This window comes from Electrophorus electricus, chromosome 1 (assembly GCF_041902795.1).
Source record: "Electrophorus electricus isolate QZ-2024a chromosome 1, ASM4190279v1, whole genome shotgun sequence".
NCBI lineage: Eukaryota > Metazoa > Chordata > Actinopteri > Gymnotiformes > Gymnotidae > Electrophorus > Electrophorus electricus.
Window position 1 is genome coordinate 33,264,584 of NC_137497.1, and position 24,102 is coordinate 33,288,685.

General features: G+C 36.3%; 1 protein-coding gene across 3 annotated transcripts; it reads left to right on the forward strand.

The window, feature by feature from the left end:
- The first annotated feature begins 641 nt into the window (after nucleotides 1-641).
- On the forward strand, nucleotides 642-12,990 carry gabpb2b (GA binding protein transcription factor subunit beta 2b). Of its 3 annotated transcripts, none has more exons than XM_027001190.3 (8): nucleotides 643-866; nucleotides 6,275-6,382; nucleotides 6,508-6,675; nucleotides 6,899-7,093; nucleotides 8,047-8,197; nucleotides 10,549-10,713; nucleotides 10,803-10,921; nucleotides 11,185-12,990. In XM_027001190.3, the coding sequence occupies exons 2-8, from the start codon at nucleotides 6,275-6,277 to the stop codon at nucleotides 11,536-11,538; spliced, it is 1,260 nt and encodes a 419-aa protein (XP_026856991.2). In that variant the 5' UTR covers nucleotides 643-866; the 3' UTR covers nucleotides 11,539-12,990. The 3 variants fall into 3 exon arrangements, with proteins under 3 accessions (XP_026856992.2, XP_026856991.2, XP_081571952.1); XM_081715826.1 differs by lacking the exon at nucleotides 643-866 and adding an exon at nucleotides 4,728-5,078; XM_027001191.3 differs by lacking the exon at nucleotides 6,899-7,093 and having other exon boundaries at nucleotides 642-866.
- The last annotated feature ends 11,112 nt before the right edge of the window (nucleotides 12,991-24,102 follow it).

The following is a 24,102-nucleotide window of genomic DNA, read 5'->3' on the forward strand; positions in this document are numbered from 1 at the left end:
GTCACAGCTATGTTTCATCTGTTACTGGCATAAAAGAAATCTAGTTGGGTTAGGGTTAAGTGTTTAATTATATTATGCTACTGAGCCTTCCAATGATAAGTCTGGCACTGAAAAGAATTTTGTCCTGTACAATTTTCACTGTGCCCAGTGATCTACATTATGAATAAATTATTTGACACTTTGAAAGGTGCAATGAAGGGTGCTCCTTTAACTCACCTAATGGAGTAAGAAGAACAAGGTGCCCAGGGGGCACATATACTGGAACACTATAAGACGTTCTCAATAAGAGCAAATGCTGGAAAAGTAAATGTAAACAATGGTTGCAATGCATTTTACAATGGTTACAATTTGATTTTAAACATGTAAACATACTCAGTGCAGCACACAAACACTGCAAAACAAACAAAACAAACACACAGGACATATTCATAGCTGGAGTGTCTAAACCTGGTTTATGTTTGTGAAGTTTTGCCAAGCTGACATTTTGTCCAGAACCATGGCTAAAAAAGACATGTATTGTGAGACAGAACAATAAGGGAAACCGACACCAATATACTTCAATAATTAAGGAGGGAGACGATCTGTAGTTGTACGTAGCACTGGTTGCATGTAGGTGGTAGTATGAGCTTGCTTTTTTTCAACCCGCCATATACAAGAAGAAGAACTTTACTGCGCCATCTTTCATATGTAATTGTAACAAAGTTTATGCAATGTATTTGAAAGTCTTGTAAACCCATCTGATTGAGCTTGGTGAAGAGCATATACGTATTTAAGAAAAAAACATTTAAATTAATGCTTTTACGTGCCAAACCTTGCACAAATTTTGGTGCGGACGTCGATTTCGGGACAGCACTTTAGCCATTAAGGTAAGCAACTGGACTTTTTAGCTAGTTCTAAAGTTAATCCTATCTATATAGCGTTAGTTAGCTAAATAGGTTAACCTAGGTTATCTAGACAGCGCTTAACTAATCTAGCTATTCATCTAACAGTCAACTCGCTGTCTTAGATAATTTACGAGCTATAATCGACAATCTGCACTCAACTTTGTCGTTTGCTTCCAGAGACTAGTATCTTATGGCTCTACTTATTTGTAGCTGGCTAGCTACTATGCTCATTTGACGTTAGTGACCATGTTGCATTTGAGAAGATGTCTGTTTAATCGACGTGAAATATTTGTAAATTAGCTGGCTAGCTGTTACGCATTGCAACTATATAAAGTTGGATAATTAAAGTTAGCTCTCTTAGCTACGAAGCTTGGCAACTTCGTACTTGGCTTTGAGTTGCGAAAAGTTAGCAAGCCATCAGAGTAGGCGTAATTCAAGACACGGGCAATACAATCTGTAATGCCTTTAGCTAATATTTAGAACAGCACTTTGCTGTTTTACGCTGCAACACCGTGGGAAGTCCTGTCTTAACCACGGAATCAGCACTGCACACGTTTTATACCGACATAGCATCAACAACTACATACATTTTAATAAATCTGAGTTGTTTTTGTGTTTATTTATTGTGTTGCAGTGACATTGGTGGGTTTCCGGTTTACTTCGGAACATTTATCAAACGTGCGAGAATGTATAAAACTAACTAACGCTAACTATAATTCCCCAAAAATCAATGTTACACTTTTTAATTAGAATATTTAAGTAAAAATGTGTTGCACCCTTTCTCGTGGCTAACAGGTTGAAACCCCGCCCCTGACAGTAGCTAAAGATTCAGACGAGCGCTACTTCACACAAATAATCTTTCACAACTTAAAATGGTTTATTTTCATTTGTTTTGAACAGACAGTACTGGAAGTTAGTTTGTTACACCTAGTGTTGTAAAGTCCCCTCTGAGGTAGTCGGTGCAGTCTGTAGTGAATTAAGCAGTAAAATGTAAGGAGTGAATGTGCGTTATCACACAGGTCATATTTTTTTATGTAGGGCTGTTTTTTTTTAGGGGGCGGGGGGGTAGCATAGGTCAGCTACAAAACTGAAATGCATCTCTTATGTTATTAAAGTACAAAATAAGTAGAATAATAATTTTATTTTTCCACTTAGGCTATATTGTAGCATGGCTTTGGCTATGTCTGCTTTCGCATCTCAATAACAATGCTGCCTCTCCTGTGGGAGACTGGGGTTCAATTCTCTGTCTTTCCAAATGCGCCATGCTATACCAATAAGAATCCTTGGGCAAGACTTGTAACCCTACATTTCCCTTCTTCTGCAACATGATTGAAATTCTAAGTCTCACATGCTAAGAGCAAATGCCTAAAGCACAAATGTAAAATTTAAATGCTTAGTACATCTCAGTGATGTTGAATACATGTTCGTATATTCATGAGTTTCCACACATATACAACACCAACACACCATTCTTGTCCATCACTCCCTGTCATAGTTCACTGGGCACCTGAAATTTTCCCAGGCAACTGATCTGAAAGATGCAGGTGGGTCTTTTAGCTCCTGTGTCATTTGCATTCGCAATACTGTGACTGACTCAGATATCAGTAATCTTGAGCCATGTTTAGCTTGGCATGTTGGTAATGGATTACAGCGTAAGGTTTTGGGTGGAAGTCATGTTTGTGAAATTTATATTCATCAGTCTTCACACATAGGCCACCGCATATTCTCTGTACGTCTGAATACACCGAACCGTATAGTGTGTACCATGACTGTTCAAGACAAATATATGTATCATTACACCCTTCTTACTACTAACCAAAAACATTTTTATTCGGCAGTACTTGTCAATACATGACTTTGCTCTGCCATGATGGAAGGAAATAAATGAGCTGAGATGTATGGGATAAATACAATATACATTTTTTTGCCTGCGAACTTAATTCAAAATTGTGCAAAGTTATGTAAGGTGCAGTTGTGTAAACATGAGGGTTCCATATTGTAGGCTGTGTGAAGTACTATGTCAGTGATAATGGTTCTATTTATTTATTTATTTATTTTTGATGGACTGTGGTGATGTCAGGGGAGGCTGGTAATTCAGCAGCAATATAGTATAGAATATTCTGGTTCAGTTACCTGTTGGCTTTGAGTGCCTATTTGCAGATGGCCACCTCTTGGGTACAACTATAGAATTTGTGAACTTGTTTCTGACTGCAGGACTTGGATGTGCTAGCTGCGTATATTTTGGATGAGGGAATATTCAATAACTGCAGTGGTAGCAGCATGGATGTGGTGGTAAAAATTTTAATGCAACAGCAATGTGACATTATTGTGTGCATCAATTCAGTTTGATTTCATTTGTATAGTACTGGACTAAACCTCTAATGAAGACAAACACAGCAGTAGCAAGTACAAACCTCTCCTGAGATGAAAAGTAGAATAAGCAATAAAAGAAAACAGAGTAACAAAGGGAACCAATCTTTAGCTGATACTAAGATTGTATATTTTGAAATTAACCTAATACGTGAGTTACAGTTTATTAACCTAATACGTGAGTTACAGTTTGAAGGCATTCAGTTCTTTGTCATGGCACATGTCCATCATGTGGGGGAAAAAACGTCCACTGGTTCTGTCTCAAATTATCCATCTAGAATGTTTTAATAAATAAATGTTTCTTATAATCTAACTTTTTTCCTTAGAGGCTGTGTCTAGATTTAATACTTAGTTGATGGCACCCAAAAGCACAACATTGAAAGGCAAATTTCAATGCAAGGCAAATGTTGTGCATCAGGGGTTGTTGTAGGGTTATACCCCCTAAAATTAGTCAACTTTCTGATCAATCATAGCATTCTTGGTTTACTAAGATTTTATCAACTTATGTTTGTTTTTTATATAATTCCTACGTACATATGTATTTTTACAAATTGAACCTGTTGTTATTTTACCAGATAAGAAGTTTGGACCATATTGATTCCTGGGTTACATGACTTCAGATTCACCTGTAATGGCTTGTTCACTGTGGCTTCTTTACCACAGCATTGTAGCACTCTTCTGTGTAGAGGTGTGCCCCATGTGCCAAACACATTTCCTAATAAGTCATGCCTGAGGTTTGCCTACAGGTTCTCATCATATTTTTTATTTTTTTACTTAGTTTAAATTACTCAGTTGGAAGGTTGTTACTGTGGTGGTCCTATTACATGCACAGTTCACGTTCCATCGTGCCATTGATTTTACAACTGTAAAATCAAGCATTGTCAAACACTATAGTTCCATTTTAAATGATCATTAATGTTGAAAAATTATCATTCCTATTACCAATCTGAAGTGACACACATATATACAATTTTGAATTTTGTAAGTTCTCTTTACAAAATTCTCTTGACAAGCAGGGACATTATGTAGTGTGAATGTATGAGAGATATATATTTTACAGATTGTGAGCTATATATTTTACATATATATATATATACACACACATACATACATACATACATGTATGTATGTATATGTATGTATGTATGTGTGTGTGTGTGTGTGTGTGTGTGTGTGTGTGTGTATGTATATGTATGTATATATATATATATATATATATATATATATATATATGTATACACACACACACATATACATACATATATATATATATATATATATATATATGTATGTGTATATATGTATGTGTGTATATGTATGTGTGTATATGTATATGTGTGTGTGTGTGTATATATATATATATATATATATATATATATATATATATAATGTATATGTGTGTTGGCTTTGAGTACAAGTCCTCAGCTATGCCTAGTATTTTCACCGCATCAACAAACTTCACTCAACTTGCATACTTCTCCAGACTTCTTTGGCAGCAAGTGATTTTAGATTATTGTAGAGCAGACCAATTTGTACTTGTCAACTGTTCAATAGATACGATCTATTAATGCCAGTGAAATCAAAGCTTTCATTGGGATAAAGTAGGTCAGGGGGTAGTGAAAATGCCTGTAGTGGAAAACTCCTAGGTAATAGACAAAAGACATGATAATGTAGCTGATATTAGCCTGACACTCAAGCAATTCAAATGTTTATCCCAGATGTTCCACTTCCAAGGTAACATCATCTTTGTTTCCAGTGAAGATCACCTGTTTAAAAGAAGGCCTGTGCTTAACCACATGAGGAGCAAGTGCGTGGTGACTAAAAGTGAGCACTAGTTCTCCATTGAGTAAATGGCAAATGCCTACAAAGGCAAAAATGCTGGAAATCTCTAGCAAAATACCAAACTCCAGAAATGGGGATGTAAGATGGTTGTGCAAGCTGGGGTGTCTGGTTTTGTGTATGACTTCACAGGGAAGTCTACCTTTGATGGTGCTATATATATTCCAAAGAGCCTGGGTTGTGTGTCACTGTTCTGGGGTTGTGAAAAACTATCAAAAACACCCTTGAATGCGCTGTCTGCTTTGACAGCTTCATGTCTCTGAAGCTGATAACCTAAGGGAGGTTACAGGGCTCAGAGGACCATTCTTTAAAAGTGGAAGAAGCATCTGCGAGTTTCGCTTTAACAGTCATTATCGTCATACACGGTAGAACAGAATACCACTGCTGACTGACACACCTTTAATGGGTGTGGGCTAGGGTACTGCCAGGCAGCTCAAACCTAGAGAGGCACAACCAAGGGTTAAGGGCCTTGCTCAGGGGCTTAACAGCAGCAATGGCAGGGCTTGAACCAGCAACCTCCCAAACACAAATCAAGTACCTTAAACCCACTGAGCCACCACTGCCCTCGCATTGATAGTGATGCATAATCTTGCTGTGGCCAGATGAGCATAAAACAAAAGTCACCTTGATAACCTCCAGTGCTGCAGATAACCCCCTTGAAGTAAAACTCTTCTCAAATGAGGAAAAAGAAAGATTGTGACTGAGTTACAGCACTCATATGGGAAGAGTTAATTTGACCGACATTATGATTGCCCTGTATTGCACTCTGGCCCAGCTTCGCCAGTGGTTTCTGAGCATATTTTGGCAGTTGATCAACATTGCTGTCAACGGTGATTGACCTTCAGTTTTAAAGATGCAAGTGCCTCCCAGTCATTATTTTACTTCCCTGCAAGTTTGCTAACCTTTGTTCACACTGCCCTTATCTCAGATTTATAAGTTTTGAAGAAGTGATAGTCTTGTAAAGTGGTAACAGACATAAATAATAGAAAACTGTTTAAAGTACCTGTACATTTAATGAAGTTTATACTTGGTGCTAGTGTATCAATAATGTTTTGTTTTATAAAGTGTTCTAAAGTTTTATAAAGTACTGTACATTTGTTTAAAGTGGTGCTTTTCTTTTCTGTGACTGTCATTATAGTACTGCAGTGGCTGTTTTCAGTGTATATTCCCTATTGTATTAGATGTCACTTGTGGACTTGGGCAAGCATTTGCTAGAGGCTGCGCGTAAAGGCCAGGATGATGAGGTTCGGTCCCTTATGACAAATGGTGCACCTTTTACTACAGACTGGGTAAGTTAGTCTTACTGAAGTATAGTAAGTGGTTCTTCGTACTATAAATCTGTTTAGTCACTGAAAATTTATTGTGATTTTCTTAATTTTTTAAGTTAAAATAGGACAATTTGTAATATTTATAGCTGGGGACATCGCCGTTGCATTTAGCAGCCCAGTTTGGACATTACTCCACTGCTGAGGTGCTCCTCCGAGCAGGTGTCAGCAGAGATGCTCGCACTAAAGTTGACCGCACCCCGCTGCACATGGCAGCTGCAGAGGGACACTCTAGTATTGTGGAACTTCTACTGAAGGTAATAGTACATGTGCACGAAACACCAGATTCCTGTTTTTAAGTGAAGTAGAGTAGGATATCCTCTTAAAAGCTGTAGGTTTCTGTTTAGTTCTGTTGTGTGCAATAGTTGCACATTTTGACTAAATTTTGAATTAGTTGTAAATGCTATTAATACATTTGAATTGTGCTTGAAAATACACAGAAGTATCCTTTTTTATCTAATTTGTTATTGTTGGTAATAGAATGGAGCAGATATTAATGCCAAGGATATGCTGAAAATGACTGCCCTACACTGGGCTACAGAGCATGGCCACAGGAATGTAGCAGAGCTGCTCATTAAGTACGGTGCTGATACCCATGCCCTCAGCAAGTTTGACAAAACACCCTTCAGTATTGCCATCGACAGAGGCAATACGGACCTAATGCTCTTACTCCAGGTGAAATGTAATATAAAGTGTTACCATGATGTTTGTTAGAGCATTGTCTGATTAGAGATCTTTTTTCATTCCTTTCTTATACTCACTCTTATCATTTACTTTAGTTTCTCTCACTTAATATTTGCATTTTTGCTTGTCTATTGTGTTTTTCTGTGTGCGCAACTATGCATGTTTGACTGAAGTCATTTGTTTTGTTGTTTTATCTTTTAAATACAACAAAAACATTTTTCTACAACTAAGAAAAATGTGTCACTGTATGCCGTTGGACACTTTCTATAAATGATTGGGTATACATGATGAGGTATAAGCTTTAAAGTCTTTCATTATGCCAGTTTTTAAAACTGATTTTTGAAAATGACTTGACATCAACATGTATGTGGAAAAAAAATAATTTAAAGCCAGTTAACTGAACTAGGTTGTGATTTTCATTTTTCTTGACTCACAACAGAACATTGGTACAGTTGTTTTATGCAAGTGTCCATGAGTATGTGTTCATCAAAGCTAGAAAACCATAACTAGTCTATATGGAAATGCTGATGGTGATTGTAACATAATAGTTATTTTCTATGGCAAAAAAATGGGTCCTAGTCTGTACCCTGTAAATAATTTTGACAGAAGCTGATGCTGAAGGTGATATTTGTTGGTGAGTGTAGTTACTAAAACAATTGGTAAGTGCTTTCTTGGAAACCACATCACCTTAATGTATACTCTACTGGGAGATTTGAATATGAGCCTTTGAAGGCTTTAAACATTAATTCTTTGTCCCATATTTCACTGTTCTAGCCCATTTCACATCAGTTGCTCAAGTAATTACCAAGTACTTGAGTTCATCTAGACAAGTGTCCAAATGGCCAACAGTATTGCAGTGAATCCTTAAACTTTCTTTTAAATAATGAAATTGGACAACTCTTGATTCTCTTTTTAATATTTGTTTGTGGTTTACATTTTCATAGGAGGGAATGCAGAATCAGGTGAATATGAACCATGATGAGAACCTATTTAGTGACACACCAACACCTACTGCCAATCCCCAGTTCATCATCTCATCGTCAGGAGTGGTCAATCTCTCTGATATTGTCCTCACCAACTCTAAAACCATCTTAGGTAAGCTGGGTATGCTATATCCTGTCCATGCACCTGCGGTTTTATGCTAATCTTTGAACGATTTGTACTTGTTCACTAACACTAGTTATCTGAAATTGAATACATAGCACAATGATCATTCAGGATTTAAACTGAAATAGACACTTGGGACAAGACATCCATTCACATCCAGGCTTATTGGCCATCATTTAGGTTCCATTTGAACTCATCTTATACAGAAGAAAATGTCAAAAAAAAAAAAATTGCCTTTGATTTTCTGGGTATATGTCTGTTGATTCTGGAGATTTATTTTCACTCCTACTCTACATTTCCTGATTCACCAGGGTCTTGTCTAATAAATCGAACACTTATACATATACATGAGCATATACATGAAATGACTAAGTAGCTTCACAGAATTTTCCACTAGGTGTCCTAGACATCTCCAAAGTGTCTAAAAACCTCTATAGATGCACATCAGTCACTATACATTGAGTTTGCATGTTTCTTTTTGCTAAAACGTCACAGTAAATTACTTTAGTAAGTTCCACAACAATATTAGCTTCATAGTGTAATTGTTAGGGGAAAATACTGTAGCTAATACTGTAAATGCTGGGGAAAATACTGTACATGCTGTAATACTGTAAAGAAGTAGTATACTTTCTCATTTATACTTAACATTTTGTAGCAGGATTATAAATTTTTCCAGCAGTGAATGGAAACATACAGTGATTTGTGTTGTAAACATCGTAGCTAGTCCACGCTAGAAGCACCCAAATAACTCAGCATAAACTTCAGCTAAAATGAGCCGCTTCCTTTCCACGATGTCCAAAAGTATTGGTGGTAAAATCATTCTTATGGCTGCATGAGTTTCGCCAAACAGCATCAAACGCATGTGCTACACTTTATCTGCTTACAGCATGGAAGCGCTGATTGACAGTACGCAGACCTCCTCCTGCACCAACGCCCCAAACTGGCAGACTCAAATAATTCAGTTGATTGCATTGAATATTCTTAGAGTACACTACATTTATCAACACAACATTTCTTAGGACTAATACAAGTACCTGCTTACCGATTTTCAGCCATCTACATGCATCCGTTCGCCAGAAATACTACACTGGTAAATTTCCACAACAATCGTGCCTGTCCTTTTAAATAGCCTTTTAAAACATGCATCCGGTATAATAGAATTTTTCCCAGAAAATTCAGTTACCATCAAAGCAACTGCGTGTTCCTAATGGTATATAGAATGTTAACAAACTGGCCCCCAATTCCGGCCAACCCCAATTTCAGCCAGTTTGTCGTATTGCGTAATTATCTTTTCTCTCTTGGCCAATTCCTTTGAGGAAAATCAAAATACGCAAGTTCCTGCCTTAGAAGGCCATTTAAACTTTATTTTAGTAAAAGATCACACCTAAAAACAATATTTAAATATTGTAATTCTGCATGTACAAAACTGCATGGAACGCACAAATCATTTCTATTCTGCAATGGATTTATAGTCAGTAACTGTTCTCTCACAAAGTCTTGGATACTAATCCAGACACGTATATCACGTATATTAAAACATTAATTGGAGCAAGTAAAGTGCTTTCATTTATTTACAGTTATCTTTGGTTGCCGATGTTTGGTACAGGTGGCTGATTCTGAGGGTATATACTGATTTTGGGGGTAAAGTTATTTAATTGTGTGCTCACTTCTTTGTGCGAAAACACTTGTTCGGGTTCCATCGTAATCTAACACAAAATACACAAGCCTTTATATACCTCAATGCACGTTACTCACGTAAAACTGTTCATAGATAGCGCATCAGACCCCCCCCCCCCCCCTTCTATTTTCTATAGATTTCCATTGGCCATTGAAGCACCATTGTCTTGGAGTGACAGAAAATCATGCCGAAGGGGGAAGGGGAGGGGGTGACTATTATTTACTTCCCAAGTATTTCCAGGGCAAGCTGCATGATTGGCAGCTTTTTCATCAAATAGAGGACGCTTAGGCGAAAACGTAGAGCCCTCACTTGCCTTATTTGGTTATTTAATGATCATGTAGCTTACTGACACTGGTTTAAAAGTATATACAATTGTGAAAATGTGAAAGGCAGGAAAGTATGAACCCCTCACAGAAATACATTGCCAATTTACAGAATTCATGCCAGGGTAAAAAAGAAAACTGCAAGATTTCACTAAACTCTTACTAACAATTAACTTAAGCACTGCAAATAGCTCACATACTAGGTATTCTTAGGTAAAAATCACTTTAGCTTGAATGTCAGTACTTTTTTGCTGTTATGTTGTTGAAATGGATACATCATCCATGCCTACGGTCTTGTAGCTAATAAAAACCTGTAACTAAATGAGTGTCTGTTACAGGTGAGCCAGAGGGTGTTATAACAGCCGACCCAGTGGACTCAGGCATTCAGCATCTAGTAAAGGAGGATGGCCAGAGTGTCATCACCATAGTAACCAACCAGCAGCACAACCCACAACCTGGAAATCTAGGGCAGAAGTTCTTTGTCACTATGCAAGGGCAACAAAGTCAGTATGAGAATTTAACTATAGTATTGTTTTAATTGTAATTTGAATATGTTGTAACATTTCAGGTCTTTTGTTTATTGAATCTTTAGTAGTTGCTGTATCGACTGATCAGATTGAAGAGGAAATTGTAACTGAGGATCATACACTGCCTTCATCTCGAAAAAGGAAACTTGAACCAAGTGTGAACCACACAGATCCCACACATAAGGTTTGCTGGAAACAAGTTATGTTTTGTAGAGTCAACACATTTTTTAACTGAAAAATTAGATTAATCAGTCCCTTTTAAGTGGTCCCGTGATGCAAGGAAGGAAAGTATTTAAAAAATAGACAAAAATTTGATTCATCTTGCTGTGTCATTATTATATCTGAAAGGGCCTTAAGTTAGCAAAGATAGTGGCCACAACGTTTACATTGCTCTTGGCATTTCTCCACATGCTCATTGAGTTCGAATTCCTGTACATTTATTTGCAGGGCCTGGATGACAGAGATACTAGGACAAAGCTGGAGCAGCAGCTAAAGGAGGCTAATAGGAAGGCCCAGGAGTACAGGCAGCAGCTCCTGAGGAAGGAGCAGGAGGCTGAGCACTACAGACTGAGACTGGCGGCCATGTCCAATGGTCAGGACAACAGTACAAGTATAGAAACTCAAGAAGAGGTTGTGGTGCAAGAAGAGGAAGAGGAAGAAATTGTAAGCGGAGAGGAAGTTGTTGTGCTGCCAGAAGGGGCAATCATCATTAAGGCAGATGAACTTGACTGTACAGATGGAGAAGCACTAACACTGGTGGATTCTACAGCCATAACACCCACTTCTGAAGCCACTCCATAATTTCAAATACAGGCACAATAACTTAAGGAGGACACCTTCATGTGTTTGATCTACCTGATGTGTCAGATTTATTTATTCAAGCTCACAATGTTTATTTCTTGTATTTAGAGGTTTTGGAGCTTTCTTTCTGGACAGCAGCATGCTGTATTGTGGAATATTCTAAGGGAGAGTTGTCATCCATCCTTTTGGAAATCTACATTCCAGTAAACTTCAGTTTTCTTCTACAGCTCATACATCAAGTTGGTGTCTTCAGAAAACCATGAGGAGCAGGTTGTTGACCATTTCTGTAGGCTTATTGACTGAATAATGCCTAAACATGTAAATAATTTTCTTGTTCTCAGTGGGAATGAGGAGTTTCCACACAGTTCTATACATAAGTTTTTTTTAAATGAGAGCTCAGTGTCTTTGAACTACATACTGTGTATGTATAGCTATATGATGACTAGAGATGCATTTCTCTCACATTGTTCATTACCAGTGGGTGTAATAACTGATTTCCTATCCTTCTGTATATATGGCCACTTCTTTCTTAAAATACACTGGGTGAGATTATTAAGGGAAGCAGTAGAAATTTGTGTAAATTCTGTAAATTTACACATTTATTTTTTTACCCTTTCACTGCTTCCAGTTGGTTGTATTTTTTTTTTATAGCATTACATGTAACCTTAATTATATCTGTGTGACATGTGTAACATTAATTGTTATATTAATTTGTGATCTGGTGCCAAATTGTTAAAATAGACAAAATTTATACAGTACTTATTTAAAATCCACTAATATACTGTCAAACTGTTTCTTGTTCAATTAACCAATACTGGACCTCAAGTAACTTGCATACTTGTACATTGACAACTCAAAGCATATCAGAGGTCCACTTCAGCAGTCTTCACTACTTTTAAATTTGTGTTGTTCTTTAAATCTTATCATTCATGTATGTACTGTGCATGAGTGGGAAGAGATTGTAATGATTTTAAAAATTTCATTAGAATTACTTTTGTAATAATTACATCATTGTTACAAATTATTAAGTTAAAATGGATAAATGCAAGAATAATATGATTTGCTGATTATGCCCAATTTACCTAATGGGAGGGAGGAGTATGAAGTTGTTCTAATCTTTATTTTGCACCTGCCTTTTTAGTTGCTTTGGTCTGTTGGTTACACTACTCACTAAGTTTAATGTTCTTGTTTTAAAGTCACAATCTGAAGTGCTGAGCAAAATCTGTGAAAACTGATAACATATGAGGAAGAGTATTTAAGGGGTTTTAAGTTGCTAAGACTTTGAGCACCTTTTATGTTTTAAATTTAAAGTGTGAGAATATTGTGTAGTGTTATATGGTATAGGGATATAAGAGGGTAATTAAGGTTCAAATAGTATAATGTGAATGGAAAAACTCTACCACTAACAGCTCCCCAGTAGTATGTAATAGTATTAAAAGTCTTTAAAAGTGACTGCCTTTGTCATGTGTTTGTGTCTTTTTCATTCACCAGCCTTGTAATCTTGCATTGCATCTTAGCTTTAGCTTCTTCTTTATTACATATGTATGTGCATATGAGAAATATGTTTTGTTGCCAGAAGGCAGCCTACCATAGGTTAAAATTGTGATCCCAGTGTCATGTTTACACAAGTAGTAAGTCTAATGGTCACATAGCAATTGTTGTTACTATAATTTATTTTTTACACTTTGCACTTGTATGTGCAATAACAGTGGCAAAGCTGCACAAATATGCAGTGTACATCTTCCTAATCTAGGTTGTGATCTGTGAATGTGCATTATAACCTTAAACTCCCAAAAGGTACTTAAACAGTTGCAAATGTCTTAGTTGTAAAATGACATGTTTAAAATGTAATGGACAGGAGCATGGTTCAGACAGTTGGATCCTGTATAACATGAGACAATAAGGATAGATTAACTGTTTCAACCTATACCTTATAGAACCGGTTTCCCATAAATGATAATCATGCATAGCACAAGGCCCCAACAGATCCCAGTGGAATTACACTGGAATGTTTAAGCCTTGAAAAACCCTATGAAATCACCAATTAAAAAAGGAAACAATTGTCAAGTTACAAACGTTTTCTTATCAGGTGTTCTTTATTATTTGTACAGAAGTAATTGCTTGGTATGTACTGTGGCAAATGCAAGTAGTTAAAAAAAATGAAATCACCTAGTTTGATTTCTTGAAGTATTGAAACACATCACAATCATTTAATCTAGGGCAGGCCTACTGCAATTCTCCAAGATCGCTTGCATCTTATTTGGTGGAAGATGCTTCTCTTATAGCTCAAATACTGTGGAATAGTATTATGGTATAGTATTAGAAATGCAAATATTAAGAGCATCAGTTCTATATGTTTCCTTAAATCTGAATTAAAGATCTTGTTTGGCCTGGTCAGTGGTTGTTGGGCTTTTAGTTGGCTTTTATTTTGTTAGTTTAATTTATTTCATGAATTCTCATTCTCTTTGACACTACCAATCAAAATAAATACAGCCCCATCTATTTTTTTATTTCCTTTCTAAGATACTTGGAAAAGGTGGTACATATGTCCAGTATTAATGAGTCTTTTCATCTTTTCTGATGTTTTTGCTTCTCTAACAGCACAGAAAATATCATATATAACCTATCATTTAAATAATGTTGAATTTATTTAAATCAGATTAGCAGACTATTGACTTTTTCTTAAAAATGGGTCAGGAGTGACCAGGTAATCAGCTCTTACCTTAACAGATGAGGTCTTCCCCCTTTACAGTAGAATATCTACATCCATCTTTAATTTGTTGTGCATTTGTGAAATATTACAGTTATGTGCAATATAGTAGCAGTGTGTAATAATAGCAACTGAGAAAAAGCTCAGTCCTCATAATAGCATTTATTTCCATATACACAGACACTGGGAGCACTGCACATTCAATTCCAAATGAAAATGAATGAAATCAATTTTTAAACTGAAAAATGAAGAAAAAAGAATAATGGGCTGTTCAAAAAAATAGCAGTGTCTTCATTTTAATTTACAAACTCGAATATTTACAGTATAAACTGAAAGTTGTTTACAGATTTAGCTTTTCTGTTGATCACTGAACAAATATTTAATTGTATACATTTTTTTTCTGTTACTGCTTTAAATCTGTGTAGCATGGAGTCAGTTAACATCTGTCACCTTTGAACAGGTATTCCGGCCCAAGATGACTGGTCTGCATTCTAGAGTTCTTCTGCATTCCTGGGTTTTGCATCAAAAACAGCATTTTTGATGTCACTCCACAAATTCTCAATTGGATTGAGGTCTAGGGATTGGGCTGGCCACTTCATAACAATCTTGTTGGTCTGGAATCAGGATGCTGCCCGCTTGCTGGTGTGTTTGGGGTCGTTGTCCTGCTGAAACACCAATTTCAATTTCTTCTATTCAAACTGGTCCATGGTGCCTGGTATGCGATAAATGGGTCTGACTCCAAAGTATGAGAAACATCCCCAAACTATTATGCTTGCACCTCCATGTTTTACAGTCTTCACAGTGTACTGTGGCTTGAATTCAGTGTTTATGGGTCATCTCACAAACTGTATGTGGCATTTAAACCCAATAAGAACAATCTTGCTCTCATCTGTCCAAAGAATGTTGCACCACTTCTCTTTAGGCCAGTCAATGTGTTATTTGGCAAACTGTAACCTTTTCAACACATCTTTTTTTCAGCAATGGTACTTTATGAAGGTTTCTTGCAAATAGTCTGGCTTGACATAAGTATCTTCTGATTGTTGCAGTATTCACAGGTAACTGAAGATCTTCTTTGATTTCTCTGGAGCTGATCATTGGATGCTTCTTTGCCATTCTTGTTATTCAATGATCTACGCAGATGGTAGTATTTCTTTTCCTACCACGTGTTTTTGGGTTTTGTTTGCCATTTTAAAGCATTTGAAATCATTTTAGCTGAGCAGCCAATTATTTTCTACACTTCTTTATATGTTTTCCCCTCTCCAAAAAACTGCTTTTTACTCACTGAGCAAGGGCTAAAACCAGTAGGTACAACATTTGCTGCCCTCCTTCTTTAAATAAGGGCCATAATTGACACCTGTTTCTTCATAGAATGAATGACCTCACTAATTGAATTCCACACTGCTATTAATTTGAACATGCCCTTTCATTAAATGAGTCAATTATACCCAATTAGCAGCGTGCATGTCATGACTGTTGATTCTGTTGGTTGCCCATTACTCGGCTACACCTAGTCATGAATTTTTTCCCATGTTTTGTTATCTTTTCTACCAAAATCAGTAATTAAATACATTAGTGATGTTAGACTGCTATTATTTTGCACATAATTGTATTTGTTGAAAAGATTGTTTGTGAAACATGAAGCATATATTTGCATATGGTGATTTACAGGAACTTTTCAGTTAAAGATTGTCATGTGTGTTTGCAGAACATAGTTTAAATATTTATTTAGGTTTAGCATGAGACCCTTTAGGCCATTATTCAAACTTGCCTCTCACACACACCGTCATACTCTCACACACTGTCACAGCTCTTACACAATCATACTTTCTCACACTCATTATCGGGCTCTCATACACACTGTCATACTCTTAGGCATTATTGATGGTGAATGAGCAAGACTGTGATAGTGTATGTTTAAAAATACAGACAGTTGTCTTTTAAATGAGTAGTTTCTGATTCGCTTCAGTCAGATATGTCCCTCCTCCATGTGCAGTTAATTTCCTAACAAGGGGAAATCCCTTTAGGCCACATTAAATGAAACCAAGAGCTCAGACTTAGATTAATGAGGCTATTGTCAGGGTCATTAATTCTTCCCACAGTTCAATAAACGATGCATCTCCTCATCAGCTACTGCATTGGTTGTTGGTTGTTGCCGCTGTCACAGTGTTTGCCATAGTTTTGATGTCATTAGGTGAATCTAGTATGTTTCTTAAGAGGCATAGGCAGATTGTTTGTGTCCTGTTATTTCCTATCGAGGCATGGGGAGATTCACCACGAACAAAGAAAAATTTAAAACCACCTAAGGTATTTCTTGCAGTTTCATACATTGTTTTTAAATCTGGTTCATTTAAGACAATAAATGAAGCATAATGTAGATTAACATAACACTACTAACTGGTTTGTATATGATTTCCAGTAAAACAAAATTAGAAGTAGTTACCTGTCCTGTCACAAGTAAATGTAATTTAGAAAATGGAACAAGAGAGGCAAAATACGTTTTCATGCCTAAAAGAACAGAATGATGGAACTGCAAGTTTACGTTAAACTAACTAGACATTACTTGAACTGGTTACTCAATTGGACATCATAAGATGTACAGTCAATACTTTAAGTGATTGATTATGCCCAAAATGCTTCAAAATGTATGCCACTATGACAGACAAATACATTTAATGGCGATAATCACATTTTGGCAAGAAAGTGTCAAAAGAAATATTTTAACATCTTAGGATTTTGGGAAGAGACTTTTAAGAACTGGAGGTAAGCATGATGGTGGTTTAAGGAAGGTTTCTCACATTTCAATCTGTGAATCACGATTTCTGGGTACAAAAAGGGAGAGGGGGGGATTGCCAGAGAGAGAGAGTTAGGTTTTGGCCAAGTCATAAAACCTGCCATTGTTTGAGTTAATTCTGGTAATTTTATTATTGCTAGACTTAATGGCACATGTTCATTGTGAGATGTTCTAAGAGGAGAAAAGTTAACCTTAAGAAAAAGATATCTCAGAAAAAGGTCAAATATTTCCATTACATGTACATAAAGTGGCAGGGGGAAAGACAATGGATTTGTTTTGTGTGTTTATGAATTTACATGACACATCAGCAGTGTACCTCAGAACCATTAGGTGTTTTGGCCTTTTGAACACTATACATCTAGGCCAGATATTTGTTCTGTTATTTCCAATTAAAGTGTGAGGTTTGTCATTTCCCTAACATCTGTAGTTTTATATTATTATTGTTACTGTTTTCAGTTTTCAATTCACAGATTTTTTTCTGCTTTCAAAGGTCTGCTGTCTAGGTGAGCTGACATTTATTGGTAGATTTGGCCACTATGTTAACATTTTGCATTAGTTTCCATGATCATGGTTTTTAAGTAATTTTGCTTCCTTCCCTATGGTTATATTCTATTGTTTCTAGATACCTCATGGTGAAGCTATGGGTATTTGGGCTAGGGCTAGAGTAATGACTAAGTTTACAGCTAGAATGTTGGCAAGGTTTAAGGTCACGGTTAGGCTTTTTTTGGCCAGGGGTGGGATGATGCTTACATTTAGGGCCAGGGAATGGGGGAAGGTTAGGTTTAGGGTGAGGGGCTAGGTCCTCCAATGGCTTTTCCTGGTGAAGATCTTGTTGTGGATGTCGATGCCTTCCAGAGCCCTCAGAACTGGAGTCCAAGTCCTAAGATAGCCTTTTGTTAAAACCACCCATTTAGGCCTAAGAGAAGTTTCACTTTAATTTTCTGAATCAGTATTTTCCCCCATTGACTTTTTTACATAATTATCCAATTAAAGTTATGAGCCAATGCATAACCATTTTTGCTGAGCCTTATTTCTAATAATTTTAACAATACTTCATCCAGCCTGTTCCTATCTGGGTTCTGGATGAAACATTGTCTGTTAGCCTGGAATCCGTTTTGTCTCTGTTGGTATATAAATCATTATCAATAGGAAGTAACAGGCTATCCTGTTCTAATGCTATGACATTTTGTTTAAAATCCTGTGCCTTTTTATCAAGCTAGTATTTAGCTACTGAATCGGTTTTGCCAGATGTTTTGCATGAGGCACAATGGAGCATTGCATAATTGTGGATCTAGGCTCTTTTAGAAATAGTCTACTACATACTGTATACTGCAGATTGTATTTAGTATATACTGGATACTGGTCCATGTAGTAGTATGCAGTATAGCATCCAGTATGTGACAAACACAAACTATACTATGAAGTCACGTGAACGTATGAAGGTTCCGCCCACTAGGGAAAGATTTCCCACCACTGTTGCATGACAGGATGCAGTAAACCATGAAGATAGCTCTGGTCATGTACTGGAATATTTGGTGGTCATAGTATGTCATCCTGGTGTCTTTCGCATACTGGAAAAAATTATTTTTGTCGCATCCCACATGGCATATTGATTTGGGACCCAATCAGTACACGAGTAGTATGTAGTAGGCTATTTCGAGCACAGCATTAGTTATATGGATTTAACAAAGCTTTGTTGCAAAGAATTTTCAATTTGTGATTTTTAATAATTGAGTTTCTTCAGGAATCGATCTTGGACATCCTGTTGTATCTGCTTGTTCCTGCCTAACAGAAATTATTTCGTAGTTTCATGAGTACTTTTTTGTTCAGTTGTTCAGTCCTTACATACATATGTTAGAGAGAACATTTTCTACAAATATTTATTAAACTTGGTTTGAGAGCTTTAAAGTATTCTCTAGTTGCAAGACCCCAGAAGAACCCTCCTACAGATATTCTCTTAAGACTGTCGGAACGTGTGTTATCTCTAAACTGCTTAGCCTTTGACTCTATTTACTACTCACACATAGGAGCAGTTAGTTTGGGTACTAAAATGGGACTGTCCTATGCAAAACTATTTGTTGAGAGATTTTTTGGAAAATATACTGGAGTTCTACCTTAGTATTCTTAAGATACACTGATGACATTTCTGGTTCTGCTGCATATATATTTGAAGAATTCCAACTGTTTATTTTTTCCTTCTCCAGGTTACACCCAGGCTTGGAATATACATGGAGTATAATACATCCTGGCAGGAGGACAACATTTTAGGATTTTTCCAAAAAGCTTCTGGTTTAAAATCATATACAGACTCTCACTCTTATTTGCAGTACTCTTTACATTATAAGGGCTGCAAAAACTCCATACCTAAATCAAAGCTCTTAAGTGCATTTACAGTGAGAATTATGACTTTTTATGGATATGGTATTTTCATAACTGAATATCCTAAGAAAGTAATAGACTGATACCTTTGTTCATGTTTTTCCAGTTCAAAGAATCTGTGTACTGACCTATAAACAATCTACTGCTAAGACAACAAGAATTTCTTTGGTGCTCACTTATCATCCTACTAATAAAACAGTAGCTAATATTATACTTAAATACTTCAGAATTCTCCATCGTACATCTCCTACAAACAAGTAGGAGTAATCAAATACAAACAAGAAAGGGACATCAAAGGCATGCTATCAAGAGTAAGAACATCAAAGACATGCCATCATAGACATCAAGAGTAAGATAAATGACCAGTTGAATAATAACCATGGGAAAGTAGCCTGCAACCACTTTTGATGGGCTATATGTACATTTATTAACACAGCCACTAAAATAACTAGCACAAAAAGATCAACTGTTTTCACCCATTCCTCCCCTTTCATTACTACAGGAGTTGTCTACTGTATTTCTTGCAAGAGATGTAATCAGTTTTACACTTTTGGACCATCAGAAATAAGGATGGAGGATTCCAGTGGCAAGGCATTTTAAAGGTACAGTAGGTAAACAATATAAAATAACTATAAAATATGCTAAAACTGTTACACTGTTCTGACATTATTACACACACACACACACACACACACACACACACACACACACACACACACACACACACACACACACTCATATATAATCTATGGGGGAAAAAAACAGGATGGCAGTTTCTGTTATCAAACTAATATCTAAGTACTTATTTTAGTGTGTTTTATTACCCAACACACATAGGGGAGGGGCTTTGGAGGTGAGATTGGAGTGCAGCGCAGAGGGAGGACAAGGAGAAACTCAAAGAAAACATTTTTTTTTTTAGAACCCCATACAATTAATGTTTTAAACATCTTTTTTCTAACAAACTGGTTTGACCTCCTAGAACTTCAGAAGCATTGCTTACACAACTTATGAAAGACCTCAGTCTGTAATTTTGTCTCTACAGCTTTTGTAATAATAATAATAATAATAATAAGGCAATAATTATTATTATTATATCCCCCTAATATTTATGTGCACCCTATTTATTTAGGTTTTTCAATAGGAATTGAAATTGCTCACCTTAAACAGTGAAGGGGTAAATGTGTGAACTGTTTTAACTTCTACTGCTCTCTCTTGGTACATTAATGTGTGTTTGGCTGGAATCTCCTGTTTCATGTACATGCATATCAGAATTCGGCAATGAGGTTCTGTATGAGTTTGATCACTTACTGTTTTACCAAGAATTCTTTGAAGATTCCTTTGCTTTCAAAGCACGTAGCGCCCATAGATCATACACTAGACGATGACCCAGTTGACCTTGTAACAATGTTCTTCAGAAGAACTGACTGTAGCTCACTATACCAACTATGTAAAAATAAAAATAAAAAGCAACATAACTGCACTAATGTGGAGTGCTGCTGCCTTAGAAATATGTGAATCGAGTTTATTTACATGAAATACATAAGCAAATCAGGAAATTAAGGTTCATTCTAACAAATATGCAAAACCAGAAAAAACTATTGACAGTCAGCCAAATTTTTCTAAAGAGGAGAATTATCAGTTATACATTAAAATAGTGGTTGACCTTTTGTGGTTAAACTGCTGTACTCTACACCCACACTTTCATAGTAAGAAAATATGTATAAAATAATTTACATTTTTACACAAAGATGCATAAAATGAGCTTCTGAATTTTTATGAGGTGCCTGGACAATTGAGCAGCAGGATTCTAAAGGATTCTAGAGGCTAGACTTCAAATTTAGCAATGCACAGTCAATAACAAGCTTAAAATGCCACACCAGATTAACCCCAGAAAGAAGGCTTCTAGGTTCCCACACAGCTGGAGGCTGAATATTTACAACTGCTTTGTTTGTACTGCTCAACAGATATACTCTTGCATTCACTCTTAAAAAATATTCTTTTTTTTCAGTGTAGTTTAAACATTGAATGTGGTGTTTTTAGAGTTACATACAATACAAAATTATTAACTTTATGTAAGATTCTAAGAAATAGGCAATTAATTAGTTCATCACTCAGTTAACTGTATGTGTAATAAAGTAAGTGGAATATGTAAGTAGTCAAAATACACTACCCTTTTCATAGGTAGCAGTTTATCAAAGGTTATTTTACATAGCAATTGTACTGACATTTTAATTCAGTATTGGAGTATTAATCAAATTTAAGTATTAAAGATAAAAGTGAAAATAGATAGCCTATGCAGAACAATATACCACAGGGAGAAACTAAAACACACAATAAACAAAGAGACATCAAAAATAACACCAGTCACTCCCAAGATCAGCAGAACATAGCTCTCAGTACAGTGGGTCACACACATGCTCTGCAACCCCACCTTCACCTGAGTATCTCCATCTGACAGAAACCTTAGATACACACTGTAAATGGCATACTGTATGATGCTTACATACTGATCATTCTCAAAAGTATTACGCAGTAGGTGGCGGGCATGAATGTCTTCATTATTCCATATATACAGTTGTGCTCATAAGTTTACATTCCCTGGCAGAATTTGTGATTTTTTAAATATTTTTTCAGAGAATAATAATGATAATACAACAACTTTTATTCATGTTTAGTTGTTGGGTCAAGCCATTTATTATCAAACAATTGTTTTTGCCATTTTTTAAATCATAATGACAATAGAAACTACCCAAATGACCCTCATCAAAAGTTTACATACCCTGGCATGATAACATACACACAAGTTGACACACAGGTTTAAATGGATACTAAAGGTAACCATCCTGTGATCTGTTCGCTTGTCAATCAGTGTGTGTGTATAAAGAGTCCGTAAGTTACTGGGCTCCAGACAGACCTCTGCATGAGACATGGGGAAAGTAAAAGAATTATCAAAGTATCTGCAGGAGAAGATAGTTGAACTTTATAAAACAGGAAAAGGATATAAAAAGATATCCAAGGAATTGAGAATGCCAATCAGCAGTGTTCCAACTCTAATTAAGAAGTGGAAAATGAGGGATTCTTTTGAAACCAAGCCAAAGTCATGTAGACCAACAAAAATTTCAGCTACAACTGCCAGGAAAATTGTTCAGGATGTAAAGAAAAACCCACAAATAATGTCAGCTGACATACAGGACTCTCTGAAAAAAAGTGGTGTGGCTGTTTCAAGTTGCACAATAAGGAGGCACTTGAAGAAAAATGGGCTGCATGGTCGAGTCGGCAGAAGAAAGCCCTTACTACGGCAATGCCACAAAGCAGCCCACTTATATGCCAAACAGCAGAGAGACAAGCCTCAAGATTTCTGTAACAGTTATTTGGAGTGATGAGACCAAAATTGAACTTTTTGGCCACAACCGTAAACGCTACATTTGGAGAGGAGTCAACAAGGCCTATAATGAAAAGTACACCATCCCTACTGTAAAACACGGATCGCTGATGTTTTTGGGGATGTGTGAGCTACACAGGCACAGGGAACTTGGTTAAAATTGATGGCAGGATAAATGCAGCATTTTATCATAAAATACTTGAGGAAAATTTGCATTCATCAGCCCGGAAGCTGCGCATGGGACGCACTTGGATGTTTCAACATGACAATGATCCAAAACACAAGGCCAAGTCAACCTGTCATTGGCTACAGCAGAAAAAAGTGATGGTTCTGGAGTGGCCATCTCAGTCTCCTGACCTCAATATCACTGAGCCACTTTGGGGAGATCTCCAATGTGCAGTTCATGCAAGACAGCCCAAGAATTTACAGGAACTGGAAGCATTTTGCCAAGAAGAATGCACAGCTTTACTATCTAGGAAAATAAAGTGCCTCATCCACAACTACCACAAAAGACTTCAAGCTGTCATTGATGTTAAAGGAGGCAATACACAGTATTAAGGACTAGGGTATGTACACTTTTGATCAGAGTCATTTGGGTAGTTTCTGTTGTCATTATGATTTTAAAAATGGCAATAACAATTGTTTGATTATAAATGGCTTGACCCAACCACTAAACATGAATAAAAGAAAAGTTGTATTATCATTATTATTCTCTGAAAAATTCTCTTAAAAATCACAAATTCTGCCAAGGTATATAAACTTATGAGCATAACTGTATCTTGTTGAATTATACTACTCAAGAACTCCTGTAGCTCACCTGGTAGAGCAGGTGCTACTAATACCCAGGTCATGGGTTTCACTCCTGGAAACATGTCTTGTCATACTGACAAATGCAAAAATCCCTCTGTGATATGATATGAATGTCTATCAAATGTAAAATCAAGATTTTACAACACACAATATCAGCTATCAGAGGTATCAGCTGTCAAAAAGTCAAAAGGGCCTGTAAGCAGTTGTGGTGTGATGTGTTTTCATGTAAGTAAAGAAAAAAAAAAGCTTACATTAACTGATGGATAACAAGAAAATGGTCATTCCAGTAAAAAAAAAAACATGCCAGTATTTCACTGAATGTTGTCAGGTCAATTATGATACGTTGTTGCATTTAATAAAAACATTAAATGCAATTATTAGAACAATTTACTGTACTAAAAAAATTGTAACTGAATTTATTTTACTCAGTTATTTTTTGGTATCTTCTCAATGTAATGAGACGATGTCAATTTGAAATTCATGGTTATTTAA